A 13,652-nucleotide genomic window follows, 5' to 3' on the forward strand; every position below is an offset into this window, starting at 1 on the left:
GGGGGATAGTAAATGAATAAGTTGCTGTCGGCTTGATCTGCCTGTTATCCACAGTTATCTGCACACAGGATATGTGCAGATAATTTGGGATATTGGTCAGTATTGGACAACTAGTGCGGCTTTTCCCTTGTACCATCGATAGCTGAACCGACCCTGCTGGCTTCTCCAGCTCTGGAAGGTTCTGCCGATATCCCGGGCGCTAGGAGGTTGGCTGGTCTTTCTCCAGGGCATCTCATATAAAAAGTGTAGGTATATCTCACTATCTCACAAGCAAAGCCAGCTCCTGGGTTTGTGAGACAGCGCACATTATATTTGGGACCTGATTAACCATATTGGTGGAAATCCAAGGTTTCAAGTTCGCATTTGGAAAAAGTGGGCTTGATGTTTTGCCTTACTGAATAAACATATCCTAATACAGTGGGACTTGCGAACTGGTTGAAGATGTACACCGTAATTTGTTGGTTGTAAACATGCGTGGCCGATGCTGATGTTGTAATTTCAGTTGCGCTGTGTTCTGCGAGGTTTCTTTTCTAGCGATTTTTTGGGGCAGCATTTTAGAGTTTTGTCCAGCGCAGAGCGTTTCCATTGCATAAGTTGGTGGTCCGATACCAGGGTGATAGGCACTTTACGTGAATCTTGCATATACTCATAGCACTGTGTAGCGCAAAATGTGGACTTCTGGCTAATGTGCATTTTTATACTTTAGTTAATAGCTAGCAAACAGCTGTGCTGTAAGGAGTCAGATTTGGCATCTTGGTGTTTCCCTGTTGGTTTTAAGATGGGTGTCTTATTTAGTATTTAAAATTGAAGCTCTATGGATTTAATGCTTTCCTTTCCTTCTTTCTCTCTTTCTTTCTCTCTGTCTCTTCCCCCATCCCCCTGTAGGTGTTGGTGGAATGAGCGTTGCGTGTGTTTTGAAGAGAAAAGCAGTGCTCTGGCAGGACTCGTTCAGCCCCCACCTGAAACAGCACACTCAAGATACAGCTAATCCCAACATGCCTGTTGTACTGACATCTGGAACAGGGTCCCAGGCTCAGCAACAGCCAGCTGCAAATCAAGCGCTTGCAGCAGGGACGCACTCCAGTCCTGTTCCTGGATCCATAGGAGTTGCAGGCCGCTCCCAGGACGACGCTATGGTGGATTACTTCTTTCAGAGGCAGCATGGTGAGCAGCTTGGGGGAGGAGGAAGTGGTGGAGGCGGCTATAATAACAGCAAACATCGCTGGCCTACTGGGGATAACATTCATGCAGAACATCAGGTAAAAAAAAGTTAAATGTTTCCAAACTGAACACGTGAACAAATCGAGCTTATCGTAGATGCTTTTAATGAAACTTTTTTTTAAAGCTTAAGCTGGTTGTTGTGTCATTAGAATGGCAACAGTCATACTTTTCTTTTCGTTTTTTCATTTCAGGATTGCAGTGCCTTGCTAGCTATAAGCTGAAATGTTTTTGCTCTTGAGGGTGTTGAAATCCCAGTCTGCTCTCTGTGACAGTAGAACGCATCTGTTTGCAAAATTTATCATTGCCTTTATTGATTTTTGTATGTGTGAACCAGTTTAGCAGTGACTGCTGCAGCTTTTTTTCAAATCTGTTGCTGTAGTTAAATAATTCTTATGTAATGTTATTACAAAACTGCTTTAAAAGCCAATGCATGTAGGTTGAGCTTTCAGCATTCCCAATATTGAAAAACACAGTTCTGGAAGTTGCTTGCAATGTGTGTTGCTCTGTTTTTTTTTTGTTTTATTTTCTGGTTTTTGTTATAATTGGGGGGGCAGTACTACAAATGTGTTTAGCTGAGTGGAGAAGACAGTGTTAAGAACATCATGGATCAGTACTTCTAGAAGCAGAAGTAACTTTTTTCATTCACTTAATATTTCCAAAAGAGTAGTGGGCCAAAACATGCCTTAGTAGTAGTGTTTACTAGCTAGATGTCTCTCCAGTAGTTTCATTGTCGGATGTACTGCGAGTTAAATGAGTGCGTGACTCACTCTAGTTTTCTGAGTGTGACCTGTAAGTAACTCTTCAAATATAGTAATGAGCTAAGGAAACTTGGTGCTTCTTCTAAGAGAGGCATGGGAACAAAATTTAGTTGTAAGCACGTTTTAAAAATGAATGATTCCCACAAATCTTTTTCAGAGCAGCAGACGCAAAGCTTTTGTAACCCTTATTAACATGTCCTGTCTCTAGCTTTTAAAACAAAAAAAGGAACGAGCCCTTGTTCCCCCACTGTGCCTCTCCAGGGGGTGTGTTGTCATCTGGCCCATTTAAAAGCAAACATTGCAGGGAATTTTGCAACCTCATTGAAGTCAGTATGTGCATCAACAAGGAAGTAAACCCAAGTGCCTTGTTAATTTCTGTTCCATACGGAAAAACAGTCTAAAATACTGTAATCTGAAGTAAGCAGCCCAGAGAATACTGTAGTTTTTTTTCCCTTTTGTGGAAACAAAGTATTTAATTAAATTGCGATTTTAAAGGAGATACTGCATTGAAGTAAGATACAGTTTTTTAACTACTTAGCTTTCAGTCATTAAATGTAAAACTTGTTTTAAGAGCTGTAGATGGAAGAGGTTTTAATATGCTTTAAGTCATGTAAGAAACAGTATGCAAAAATTTCTTACTGAATGGCTGCATTTTTTAGATTTAAAAAAATTCTTATGCAGTCTAGCATGGAAATGTTTAGACAAGGACAGCTGTTGTTTGGATATTTTGTGTAAAGATGACTTCATAAATTGAACTACATGTCATAAAATTCTTAATCCTCTTTTCCTCCAACTCATGCTTTTCACTTTTTTTTTTTTTTTTGAAAATCCCTAAAAGCAAAGACAACAAAATATATTGGTGGTGGAGGGAAAAAAAATCCTGCAGTCATTAAAAATTGCACTGGTATTTGTCTTTTTTATTTTTTTATTTTTTTATTTATTTATTTTTTTTTACTGCGTTCTTTGATAACCTGTGAACTTAGAAAACATCACTTGAAAGAACCTGTTTCAGAGACTTGGCCTAATGTCAGGTTTGTTGCTTTACCTCTGCCTAATTTTCTTTGGAAAGTTGTTCAGTAAAATAAGAGTAGTTTTTCAAAAAAGTGGTACAATTCTGGTTAGCTTATACTATTTTGAATGAATTTAAAATAATGTAGGTACACTTCTGAGGCAGAACGCTTCTGAGATGATTGTGTGGACAAAATATACCTACAAGGTTAGGCTCATAATGTCGTGTATGATGCTTCCTGGGTTTTCACGTTACGTGACCTGAAGCTTAAGAAAAACCCACTGTAATGTAATTAAAGTTAGAACTTTATTTGTTCTACTTCCCTAATGGTTTTTATGTCCCTGTAATGTATTTGTCATACACGTCTGGTGTTTTACATTCTGCATCCATCTTTAAATCCATCTTCCTATTTGATTTCATCAAAGTCAACAGTGCGAGATGGGACAGTAACCCTTTTCTCTTATTTTGTACTGTATAGCGTAGCGATTGCTAGCAGTTACAGTTACATATTTATTGTTTCAGCCTTTCTCGAGTCCTGCTTTCTCTGATGCTCTGTGTGTGCCTCAGTTTTGCTCATGGGAAACAGAACATAGAATCCATGTAAATCTTAATAGTGCCATTCCTTTGGCTTTTTGGCCACCTTTGCATCCGCTTGTTAAATTACAAATTCCTTGGAGCAAGAAACAGTCTTATGCATAGAGAAAAGTCATTGAATTAAATTTGGGCTTAACTGGAGTAGAACTGAATTTGTCCTGCAAGAATAGAAGAAATGCAAGGAAGTGCTGGGACTTGCAGAAAGATGGGACATGATTATGAATGACTTAAGTGTCAATTTGTTGTACTTTTCCTTTAAACCATCAAAGGTAAGGCAGTGAGGGCCCCTCTTGTTGCCAAAAAACTGGTTGGGAAAACTAGTAGCTAAAAGATAATGGAAAGTCAGAAAAACTAAGTATAAGGTTTTATAGATTAATATTTGCCTAGAGCTTAGAAGGTCATAATTAAAGGTAGAGGGATTTTTTTTTTTAATTGTTGAATCCTAGTTCCTTCAGTGTTATGTATGTGGACAGCCATCTAACTCTGTCTGTGTTGGTGATAAGACTCCAGTGATTTTTCCAAATGATAGCATTTCATCATGCGTTATTGAAGGCTTATGGATGTTATGAGTCAGAATTTATTTACAGTATATCCTTGCTTTTCAGTTTTTGATTGCGCTTGCTGTTTCTCCTTGTCTTTTGTTCCTCCTCTGACTAGCAGCTCTAATGATTGAGCTGTGAATAGCCTTAATAGAGATGATTTTAAAAAAGTGTTTCTGGCCCCAAGGAGGTAGATAGTGTCCTCTCGCTGTAAGCAGGAAGTTTCGGGATGAGAGGAAAAATGTCTTTTTTTCATAGCCTTTTTTTCATAGATGTATCAAAGATACACAGCCCATCAAAATAACCTGTATTCGAAATTCTTCTTTGGTCTCTTGCAGACACAGCAGTAATGATGAAAACAGACTCTCCTGTCCAGATTAGAATCTCTGAACTCCTAAACAAACTTGGAAAATGTCTGCAACTGCAAATATTTTGTCCTCAAACTTTAAATGGAGAACACTTCTATCAGCCAGGTCTTTGCTGCGAAATGTAGTCGTTTCTTGTTAGCCGCAAAAGGCAGTAGCAAGATTAGATGGAGCATCGATGTTCGCCGGTAACTTTACGGTTCAAACCGAAGAGGTTTGGACTGTAGTTCTTCTGTGATGCCCCAGTTACTCTTCAGGCTATTAGGACAGACTGTTACGCTAGCTGCATTAGGAGTTTTTTAATGCATTTTATCCCATAGAAAATGGGTTGAGATCAGCAGCTCACTTCACAAAGGTTAGTAAAGAGTTACAGGATGACTTCTGATGACTAAAGGCCTAGGCTGGATTTGACTTGGTGATGAAAGATTGCATATTCCATTACAAATCCAAACAGCCACCTACTACTACTAAGGGGAATGAAAGACAGTTGAGATAGACAGCTGGAAGAACTTATCAATGCTTAACAGGCTTTTAGGAAAACTGTTTGGGTTTTCTTGGATGAGGGACTCTTGGGATTGTATGGCTTTCATGTGCACGTGTGTTCTGTGACTGTGAACTTCAGTCTAGAGAGTTACTCTGGTGGTGGTCCCTTCTGAGTTACATTACATGGATATACTTCAGACTCCATCTGAATTGCAGTTAGAGTAATAAGGGAGTTGCTCAGCAGAGGCAAATGACTTTAGGAATTTACTTTCTTTGAGAGCATGTTTAATTAATAATTTGAGACAATGGAGCTCTGCAGGGATTGTCTTTTTGAATGGGGGGAATTTTTCACGTACAGTTGGTGAAGAATAGTGAAAGCCAACAGGGCTGGAGTTGAGTTGTACACTCGGCTTTGCCCTTTGGTGATGTGACCAGACAGCATATTAAATGAGAACTTACATATAAGTGGGCATAGACGATAACTCTCCTGGCAGCTGCCCTTCTAAAACCCCGCTGCCCAAACCGTGCTACTTGAAGCTGTGTAAATGTCTGGGTCGATTCTTCTGTTGGCAGACACCATTACCAAGGTTTGCCTTAAAGTCATATTAAGGTTCTCCAGAATGAACTTGGAAGCTAAGCAAGCAGAAGACCTCATGTTTTTCCAAAGTGAAATCCTGTTTAAGAGACACTTAATGCTTTAGGAGAAATTTATGTGCCTGTCTATGGCAGGTATGTGGTGTGTGAGGACTACAGTGGTCCAAATAGTCTGGTTGCCTGTGCTGCAGCTGAAGGCATGGGGAGAGTCCTTGAAGGACATGTCCCATGCAGTATAATGTATGCCTCTGTTCTTGAAAAACATTTGCTGATGTATGTTTTGTTAAATCTGTTGAGTTTTCATGGGTGCCTCTTTGTATGGCAGTGTGCTAGCTGGGGTTTTCCTTACACTAGCAGTGCAATGACTGTACTGACTTCATATCCAGATAATTAGGAATGTAACAACTTGCCAGAATGAAATATCTAGCTTGGCTAATTTGTTTTGTAGGGTTTTCTCTGTAGTAAATGAGAGAAGGGGTATCTTGGAGGAGGGGATTCAGAACACTTAATTAATGTTTCTGGTTTACATTGCCCTTTGAAAATTCCTCTTGGGATAGAGGGAGCATGGATAGATTGGTTAAGTTAGATGGTGAAAGCTGAGCATTGGAAAATCCTTGTCTTGTATAGAAAAACCCTGAAATCTTCTGGAAGTCAATGTAAGAACTTGCTGACTCTCAATCTGTAGGTCTTGCTATCCCTGACAGTCAATCGCCAGATACCTAACTCGAGTTCAGATTGCACAAGCAATCTGGTGTGCTAGTTCTGCAATTTCTTTGTGTGTTACTGTATTTTTGTAGTCATCTTCCTTTTCTGATGTTTGCTCAGGAAGAAAAAAATATTTTCACATTATTGAATTTGAAAATGTCAGTGCTTAAATAATATTTTAAGTATTCCAGTTAATTTATTGTGCTCATGTGTGTTTTTTGAACAGAACTGTAGAGCATAGCTTGCCTATATATTTATCTTTGAGAAGAGCACACTATTTAAAACTGTTGCTTTCAAATTGGTATGCTTCTTTTGACCTCTTTGGACCTTGTCTCTCAATGAGTGCAGATGGGGTGAACAATCTAAGGAAAAAAGGGGTTGTAAAAAGAAAAAAACCCCAAAACAGTCCTCTTATGGAGAAGTTGCATTTCTCAAAACTGGGTGCACCTACTTGTTTTCTTCCTCCCCTTCTCTCCAACTTTTGGTTTCCCCTTATTAGCTCTTCTCTGAGTTTCCGTAAAACAAGTTATGACTTTTTCTTTTTTAAATGGGTGCTTTCTGTTGAAGAGAAGCTTTATATCAGGTACAGACCATATAATCCATCCTCAGTAGCTTCTAAGTTGTAAACTTGCACGATGGATTTCCATTGCCCCTACTCCAAGCTGCTATTAATTCCTACAGAAACATTCTTTCCGTTGAAAAACGGAAGAGCTTGCTGCACAGAAATCTCCTTAACAAAGCGTCATTCCAGGGTGTTGAATTTGGTGATGCCCGTGTCTGAAAATTGGCACAGACTGAGCACAGGTATATGCTGAGACAGCTTTAAGGCCGTCGTCTTTGAACGATGATCCTGCGGGTCTGTAATGAACAAACTTGCCTTTGTTTGCAGATGTGATGTGATGCTGTGCTCCCTCTGGTCAAGTGATCTGCTCTAAGATATTGTGTTACTCCTCTTCCTTTGTTAAGGGTAACTTTTGTTCTAGGGCAGTTGTTTTTAGCAGGAGCTACCTGGCTGCTTTACTGATCCTGTATTGACACTGTGTAGACCCAGATCCTATGCTGCCATGACGTGCTGATGAGCACTCAGCTGTTATTAAACCCCAAATTAGTCCTTCACCTTGCTGCAAACAGTCACTGTGGCAAGGAGCCACTTGCATCTGTTTCTGTCAAAAGTACTGAAATGGGGCATTGCTGCGTTGCTTGTTTACAGCGTTTTCCTGTGAATTTAAACCTTAGAAGGTCAATGTAGGGGTGGAAGGGAAAGGACAAGGCTCAGACCTTCCAGAGGTCGAGCAAGCCCCGTTTCCAGTTCTTTGTCATAGCGTAGCCCCAGCTGCTTGTGCAAAAGCAGTGACCCAAACACGCGTCTGGAAAGCAGAAGATGGTTTTCGCGAGGTATTTCCAGCTCCAGTGGGGCAAAGTTAAGGTTACTTGTCCTGTAATCCAGTATTCTGGAGATTTGTGCCCCGACAGTATGTGCCTGAGACACCACAGGGTAACCTAAATTCCACATTAATGAAGCGCTTTCCTCAGTGAATAAAATCTGAGGAAAAACATAATTAGCTAACTAAGCCAAGCCATTCTGAAAGGCTGCCTTTCTTGCATTTATTTCTGTACCCTGAATCATTAATCATCTTGGCTAAATGCCATGTAAAGCATTAGCCAATCTGCAATTTCAATAGCTTTTTGCTTCGAATGCTAATGGTAGTAGCAATTCTAATGATGAATCCTTTACTACAAAAATAGTAGTTAAACCACCTAATCCTGTCTAATACTTGTGACTTCACATTCTTTCTTTACTGACTATTGTTATAGGAGAGGACTAAAAATAGTGCTGTAATCAGTTGATGGAACAACATATTTTAACCCTGGATGTAGTCGTCTGTGGCAAGCTTCTTGTTCCTAGCATGTGGTGCTTTTCTTATTGTCAGCTGGTAAATACTTTTTTTTTTTTTTTCCAGATACTATATATATATATATATGCATATATATATATATGCGTGTGTGTGCACGCAGGCAGAGTAGATCTCTTTTAAATAATGTGCTATGTGAGCTGTTCAGACAAGACAAACACAGTCAATCTCCCGCAGCCTAGTAAGAAGCATTTGTTTCCATCCGAAATTTGTAAACCTTTGGTGGTAGTTGATTTAAAAGGCTTTAACAACTTGTAAGTATATAAATCATGTGCCACAAAGTCTTTAATCTGTTCAGCCATTTGAAGCTCGCTCTCCTCTGCCCACCTCGTAAAGAATGCTTTATTCAGGCAGCAGTCTGACTGAATATTTTTGATGTTTTTTGTCCTTACTGTCTCAATACTGTTGTTTTTGTAGTAATGTTGACCTTTTTTGAGGAATGTTTTACCAGAAAATAAAGATTTTTTTTTTCTTTTCCCCTGTTACTAATTGAGCAAAACCGAAAATGTGAAAGCCTGATGGATAGAAACGTTACAGCGAGACACTTGCACTCTGTAGCGATTGCTGTGAAAAAAGCATCTGAGGTTTAAAAAAAAAAAAAAAATCCAAGAAATAATCACACTCTTAAGCTGCTTTGGGTGAGCATCTGTAATGTAACCCATGCAAACAGTAAGCGCTTGGAATATCTCATCTCTGTTTTCCCACAGAAACAAATAAACAAATGATGTTAGTCTTAGGAGCTGAGCAATCTGAATATTTTATCTATCTGGACAAGTGTAACAGTACCACTGTTTTCTACCTTACTCTGTAGGAGTAGAAAAGCAGAATAAATGGTGAGTCTTACCGGAAGATGATGCTATTTCTGTGGCTTCCAAAGGTGTGCTTAAGTGTCTGTAAGATTAAGCAGGACTTCACTGCAATTGATATGTTGCTGCCATTTGACTCAAGTGAGGCCAGTTTCGCCGGGACTTGCAGCCCCGATGAGCCGTCCACCTTTTTGTCTCGAATCTTGTAAGCTGTCTCTGTGGGTTAACCCATCAAGCTTGTGCAAGAGCTTACCGTTGTTGGAGGGCTCCCTCCAGGCTCCCCAGGAGCGTAACCAGCTCAGCGGAGCAAGGAATGAACATTTCCTTTGGATTTGCGGTCCCAGAGCCCTGCTTCTGTTTGCTGGGTGGAAGATAATTCTGGGTGAAGCGCTCAGAAGTTCCTTCCAGTAGGATCTGTGGGATACAGGGGAGTTTACGGGCTTGGCCAGCGGGACTGAAGGCTGCAGTCGACCCTGTAATTTACTGTAGATCAGAGAAATTTTGAAAGCAGCCGTTTACATGTTCCAACTTAACTGAATCCCGTCTTTGCAGCGCCCGTCCTACCTCAGTTTTTTAGATACTGGTGTCCTAGGGATTTTGCCTCCTAGTCAAAAATTCTGCGAAAGAGGGGTATTGGGAAAGTAGATGCTGTAATCTAAGGGAGGGGAATATAGGGAATAGATAGATCCTGGCAGAAGAAAGTGGTGGGGAAGGAGAAAGGCAGCCTTTGAAAGAGATCCAGAGGGGTTACATGGGAAGCAACTTTTGGGAGAGGGGAATGGAGAAATGGAAGTGTCGAGGCCTACAGAAGCAGCCTTCTGGTTAACTTTGGTTACCCTGTTTAACAGAATTGCCTTAATAACAATAGATAGTTTAAAAACTCTTCAATCATTGTTAATAAGTGCAGATATTTGATCTGTTTAACGTCGTCCTCCATCAAGAAAACCCCATACAAAGCCTCAAGCTTCTGTCGAATTCTATAGAGTTCACTGTGACTCTCCATTGTGATTAAGGGTGAAATTTAGACTTTGATGGTTTTGCTGCTTATCCGTCTAGATGAATCATAAGTTCTAGGTAAATGAGATTTCCTTAATATATAAGGCCAGTGTACAATCCCCTGAGTTATCTGAGGATCATGAAATGAGATACAGTATTACACTTTGAATTTGTAAGTAAAGGTCATATTAAGATTCTGTAGCACCCATATTTGCTTAGTATAAGCTGCAATGTTAGCGCTGCCTGGTTATTGACATTAATATTTACTGATAATTACAATTCGGGTACTTTGCTAGCAGTTACTAGTTTTGAAAAAAAAAAAAGCCTTGAATTATTCTGGGATACAAAATCTAGTATTGGGAGTACCAAATTAACATGAAAACAGCAGTATATTTACTTTTCGTATGTCCTTCAACCCTTGTTTAGTAATCATAAAGGCAGTTCAGGGCCCCATATCCTGTTCATTTAAGTGGCTGTAGAAATGCTTTTGACAAGTGCCATTTAGCCCCGTGGGCTTCGTTTTTTTGCTCGGTTAAAATTTAACTGCAGTTTTTAAGCACCAGCAGGGCAGCGCGTCCGTATCAGTTGCTTTGGTTTTGGGTGCGTTTATATTGCCTTTTATTCTGTGGGTGTGCTGGTGTTCAGATTATGGTTTTGCAGGTTTACTTGCTGTGCCTTTCCTGGGTTTCTAGCATTGCTGCTTTTTAACGCTGCGGGCTTCCGACGTGTTTTGGGATCGCTTGTTTGAATCGTAACAAATGGTTTCATCCTGCTCTCTTGAACCTTGCGCGAGTTGCACCCTCTGCGCTCTCCCTCCGTCACTTGTGATTTTGCTCACAGTGAAGTTTGGGCTCATTGCCTGAATCAGCTTTGCCGTTCCATAAGATATATCTTCCAAAATTTTTAAATACTAGCTATGAGACAGCTATGACAGAGTGCATTTCTGGGAGCGTCTGGAGACAGGGAAGAGTGATTTGCCTGTGTTTGCGGTGCCGTAGTCAAGCAGCAGGTCCAGCACCAAATGGCAGAGTGTAGTGATCTTTAGCTGTGAATGCTGCTTGCTTGTTTTTATACCATAATGGTATATTTGTAGAGTAGTACTCCAGAGCCGCACAGGGACTATCTGTATAGTTCTGGGACTGGACAGCCATTTGCTTCTGAGTTACCGTCATTAAATTTTATGATGAGATCCTCTAATCTTAAACAAAAAAAGCAAACAACCCCGAAAAAAACCCCAAACCCCACCGTGTGTGATCGACCCGTGTGAGATGTCTACCTGACACAAATTAGCCGTGTGCTGCATGGGGGTTGGAAAATTCACCGCGAATACAATTAACGTAGAAGGTTGCTGAGCAGCTATTTTGCCACTCAGGAGGGTGAGTTTTGAAAGCGGCCGTTGACCTAGAGATAAATTGGCTGGCGTCGTCGAAATCTGCAGTAGGTAATAGCCAAAAGTGTTCTGTGTTTTGTCTCGTCCTCTCTAAAGTAGGATGTACTCTATTGAAACTTGGAAAGGCCTGGATTCCTCTGCAGCATGGATGAGGCCAAGGGTTTTTATTTGGGAGGCTGAACAGAAGATGGGGACGTCTGACCTAGAGTGACACTGCGGCGAGTAATATAGCTGTCTCTTGCTTTATCATGTGTTTTTTAAAGCAAAGGTGCAAATTGGTTAACAGAGCTTCTGAGAGCCTGAGCTGACTTGAGCCCATGCAAAGCGAAGCAACCCAGTGGTGCTTCTGTTTTGGTTTCTTAGCGTTGCTTGGAGTCAGTGTGCTGGGCAGATAGGTTTTTGGGTACGTGCTTTTGCTCCGAAGGCAGGAAGCTGTTTCTGAGTCAGTGAAGTGGCTATAAGCTGGCAGGTGTTGTAGCAACATATATTTGTATATTCTTACGTGTGGAAATTACTCTTCTTGAGTGTAACACTCATTAAGTTTGAGATTTGCGTAATTCCTGAGTGCATATATGGAGTAACGTGAAGGTGAGGAACATTCTTGTGCAATGAAATTGCATTGCAGTTCTCCTTCAGTAGCAGTATTATTGATGTGCAGAGCTTATGGGCCTTTATTTTGGGAACTAGGCTTTGAAGAGGAGCTGGCTGGGTTTTCTACGATATCAAAAAGGAAGAGTACTTTGTAGAAGAAGGAAGGGAGAGCTGTTCTTTCTAATGTGTAAGGATATGCGCTTTGCATTTAGCTTTGCGGAGGTGGCATATCTGGAAGAGGTTGAAATGGAGGTGCAGCTGAGTGCTGCTGGCTTGGAGCAGAAGTCAGTTTTAGTCAAATCACTTATTAAGCAATTCTGCAGCTGCCCTGTCTTCGTGTGATTCCTAACGTTTCTCAAGATCACTCCTTCCTCTGAGGAACCGGGTTATCACGTACTATTCAGATGTCAGGGCGTCGCTTTCTTGTGTAGCCAATTTCTCTTGGCATTGCCTTCTGGATTTCTTTCAAAATTCTGGTTCAGTGGTGAACCAGATTTTATGGTAATCAGATCTTATCCACGTTAGTGCTCATCTGTGGAGAAGTTCCTTCTTTTTCCTTTGTGGAGCTTCTTCTTTGTAGGGTTTGCCATTGTGGCTCTGCTTCACAAGTCTATGTTTATTCCAGGGCAATGACAGTTAACGGGAATAGACTCCAATGAAGGGGCAGACTATTGATATATTTGTTGAATTACCTCATCACAGTATTACCTGCCTTTTGGAGCACTCAGGTGTGTAAAAAGATTAGCCTTTGGTTTTAAATTCTGCTGTTTCTTCTCTGAAAGGGAAATGAAGGAACCCTGTGACATTTGTGCACATCATCACTTAAGAAAATGAAGGTGAAGAGGTATTGCTATTTAGTGTTATTAAAGGGGCTAACTGTGAAGAAGCCCTTTTGAGTACAGTCTTTGGAAAGGGAATAATAAACTAGTCTGTATTGCAAACATATAGATAAAATGGTGAGTGGAGATAAAGGAGCTATGTGACTGAGAGGAAAGGCCTCAAAATTGGTGATATATAGCGTCTGAGCATACAGTGCCCAGAAATCAGGTACAAAGACTTGATTTAGAGAATACTTTTGTCTGTATTTGTCAAGAGTGATGAAAGGGGATGAGTAGGAGCAAGACTTAGATATCTCTAATGAATTATTTGTTTTGTTACCTGACCTGTGATGGCAGGTAGAGGAGTAGATGCATTATTTTTGCTTTTGACAGTGACTGAGGCAAAGTGTTTTTGGGAAGGAGATGTAGGCAGCCCATTTCCACTGTGCCTCATCTAACAAGGAAGGCTAGGGTGGTTATTTGCAATCAAAAAATGTTGGAAGAAATGCTTCCTTCAGGCCCTTAAGAGGAGAGAAAATAAGTGCTCAATTAGATATACAACTAAACCAGGTATAAAACAGCTGGAGTGCACTTAGCTGTTATGTTTACGCTGCTTTTTGCCCTTTACCACTCTTATCTAGGTCTCTGCGCCAGCTCTTTGGTAATAAACTATCAGGGCGTTATTTGGTTGAAGACAAATGTGCTTCTTGACTTTGCAAATGGATAAACGTTCGACACTGAAGGGAGCCACATGTGCTTACTGGACAGTAGCACTTAATGGAACCTGGATTGCTAAATCGTCCTGGTTTCTGGTAGAAGTTCACAAGCTTCCACTGAAGGCTTTGGCAGTATTGGAGATGATGGCATTGT

At 40.6% G+C, this 13,652-nt stretch overlaps 1 protein-coding gene across 7 annotated transcripts in view; it reads left to right on the forward strand.

Annotated features, from left to right (window-relative positions):
• The window catches only part of PUM1 (pumilio RNA binding family member 1), a 75,860-nt gene that overhangs the window by 3,761 nt on the left and 58,447 nt on the right, over positions 1-13,652 (forward strand). For all 7 annotated transcript variants that reach the window (XM_064524935.1, XM_064524940.1, XM_064524934.1 and 4 more), the window contains exon 2: positions 886-1,259. In XM_064524935.1, the coding sequence (XP_064381005.1) occupies positions 897-1,259 (363 nt within the window). In that variant the 5' untranslated portion in view covers positions 886-896. The remainder of the gene's footprint in view (positions 1-885; positions 1,260-13,652) is intronic.

The sequence above is a fragment of the Dromaius novaehollandiae genome, chromosome 23, assembly GCF_036370855.1.
Source record: "Dromaius novaehollandiae isolate bDroNov1 chromosome 23, bDroNov1.hap1, whole genome shotgun sequence".
In the NCBI taxonomy this organism is placed as follows: domain Eukaryota; kingdom Metazoa; phylum Chordata; class Aves; order Casuariiformes; family Dromaiidae; genus Dromaius; species Dromaius novaehollandiae.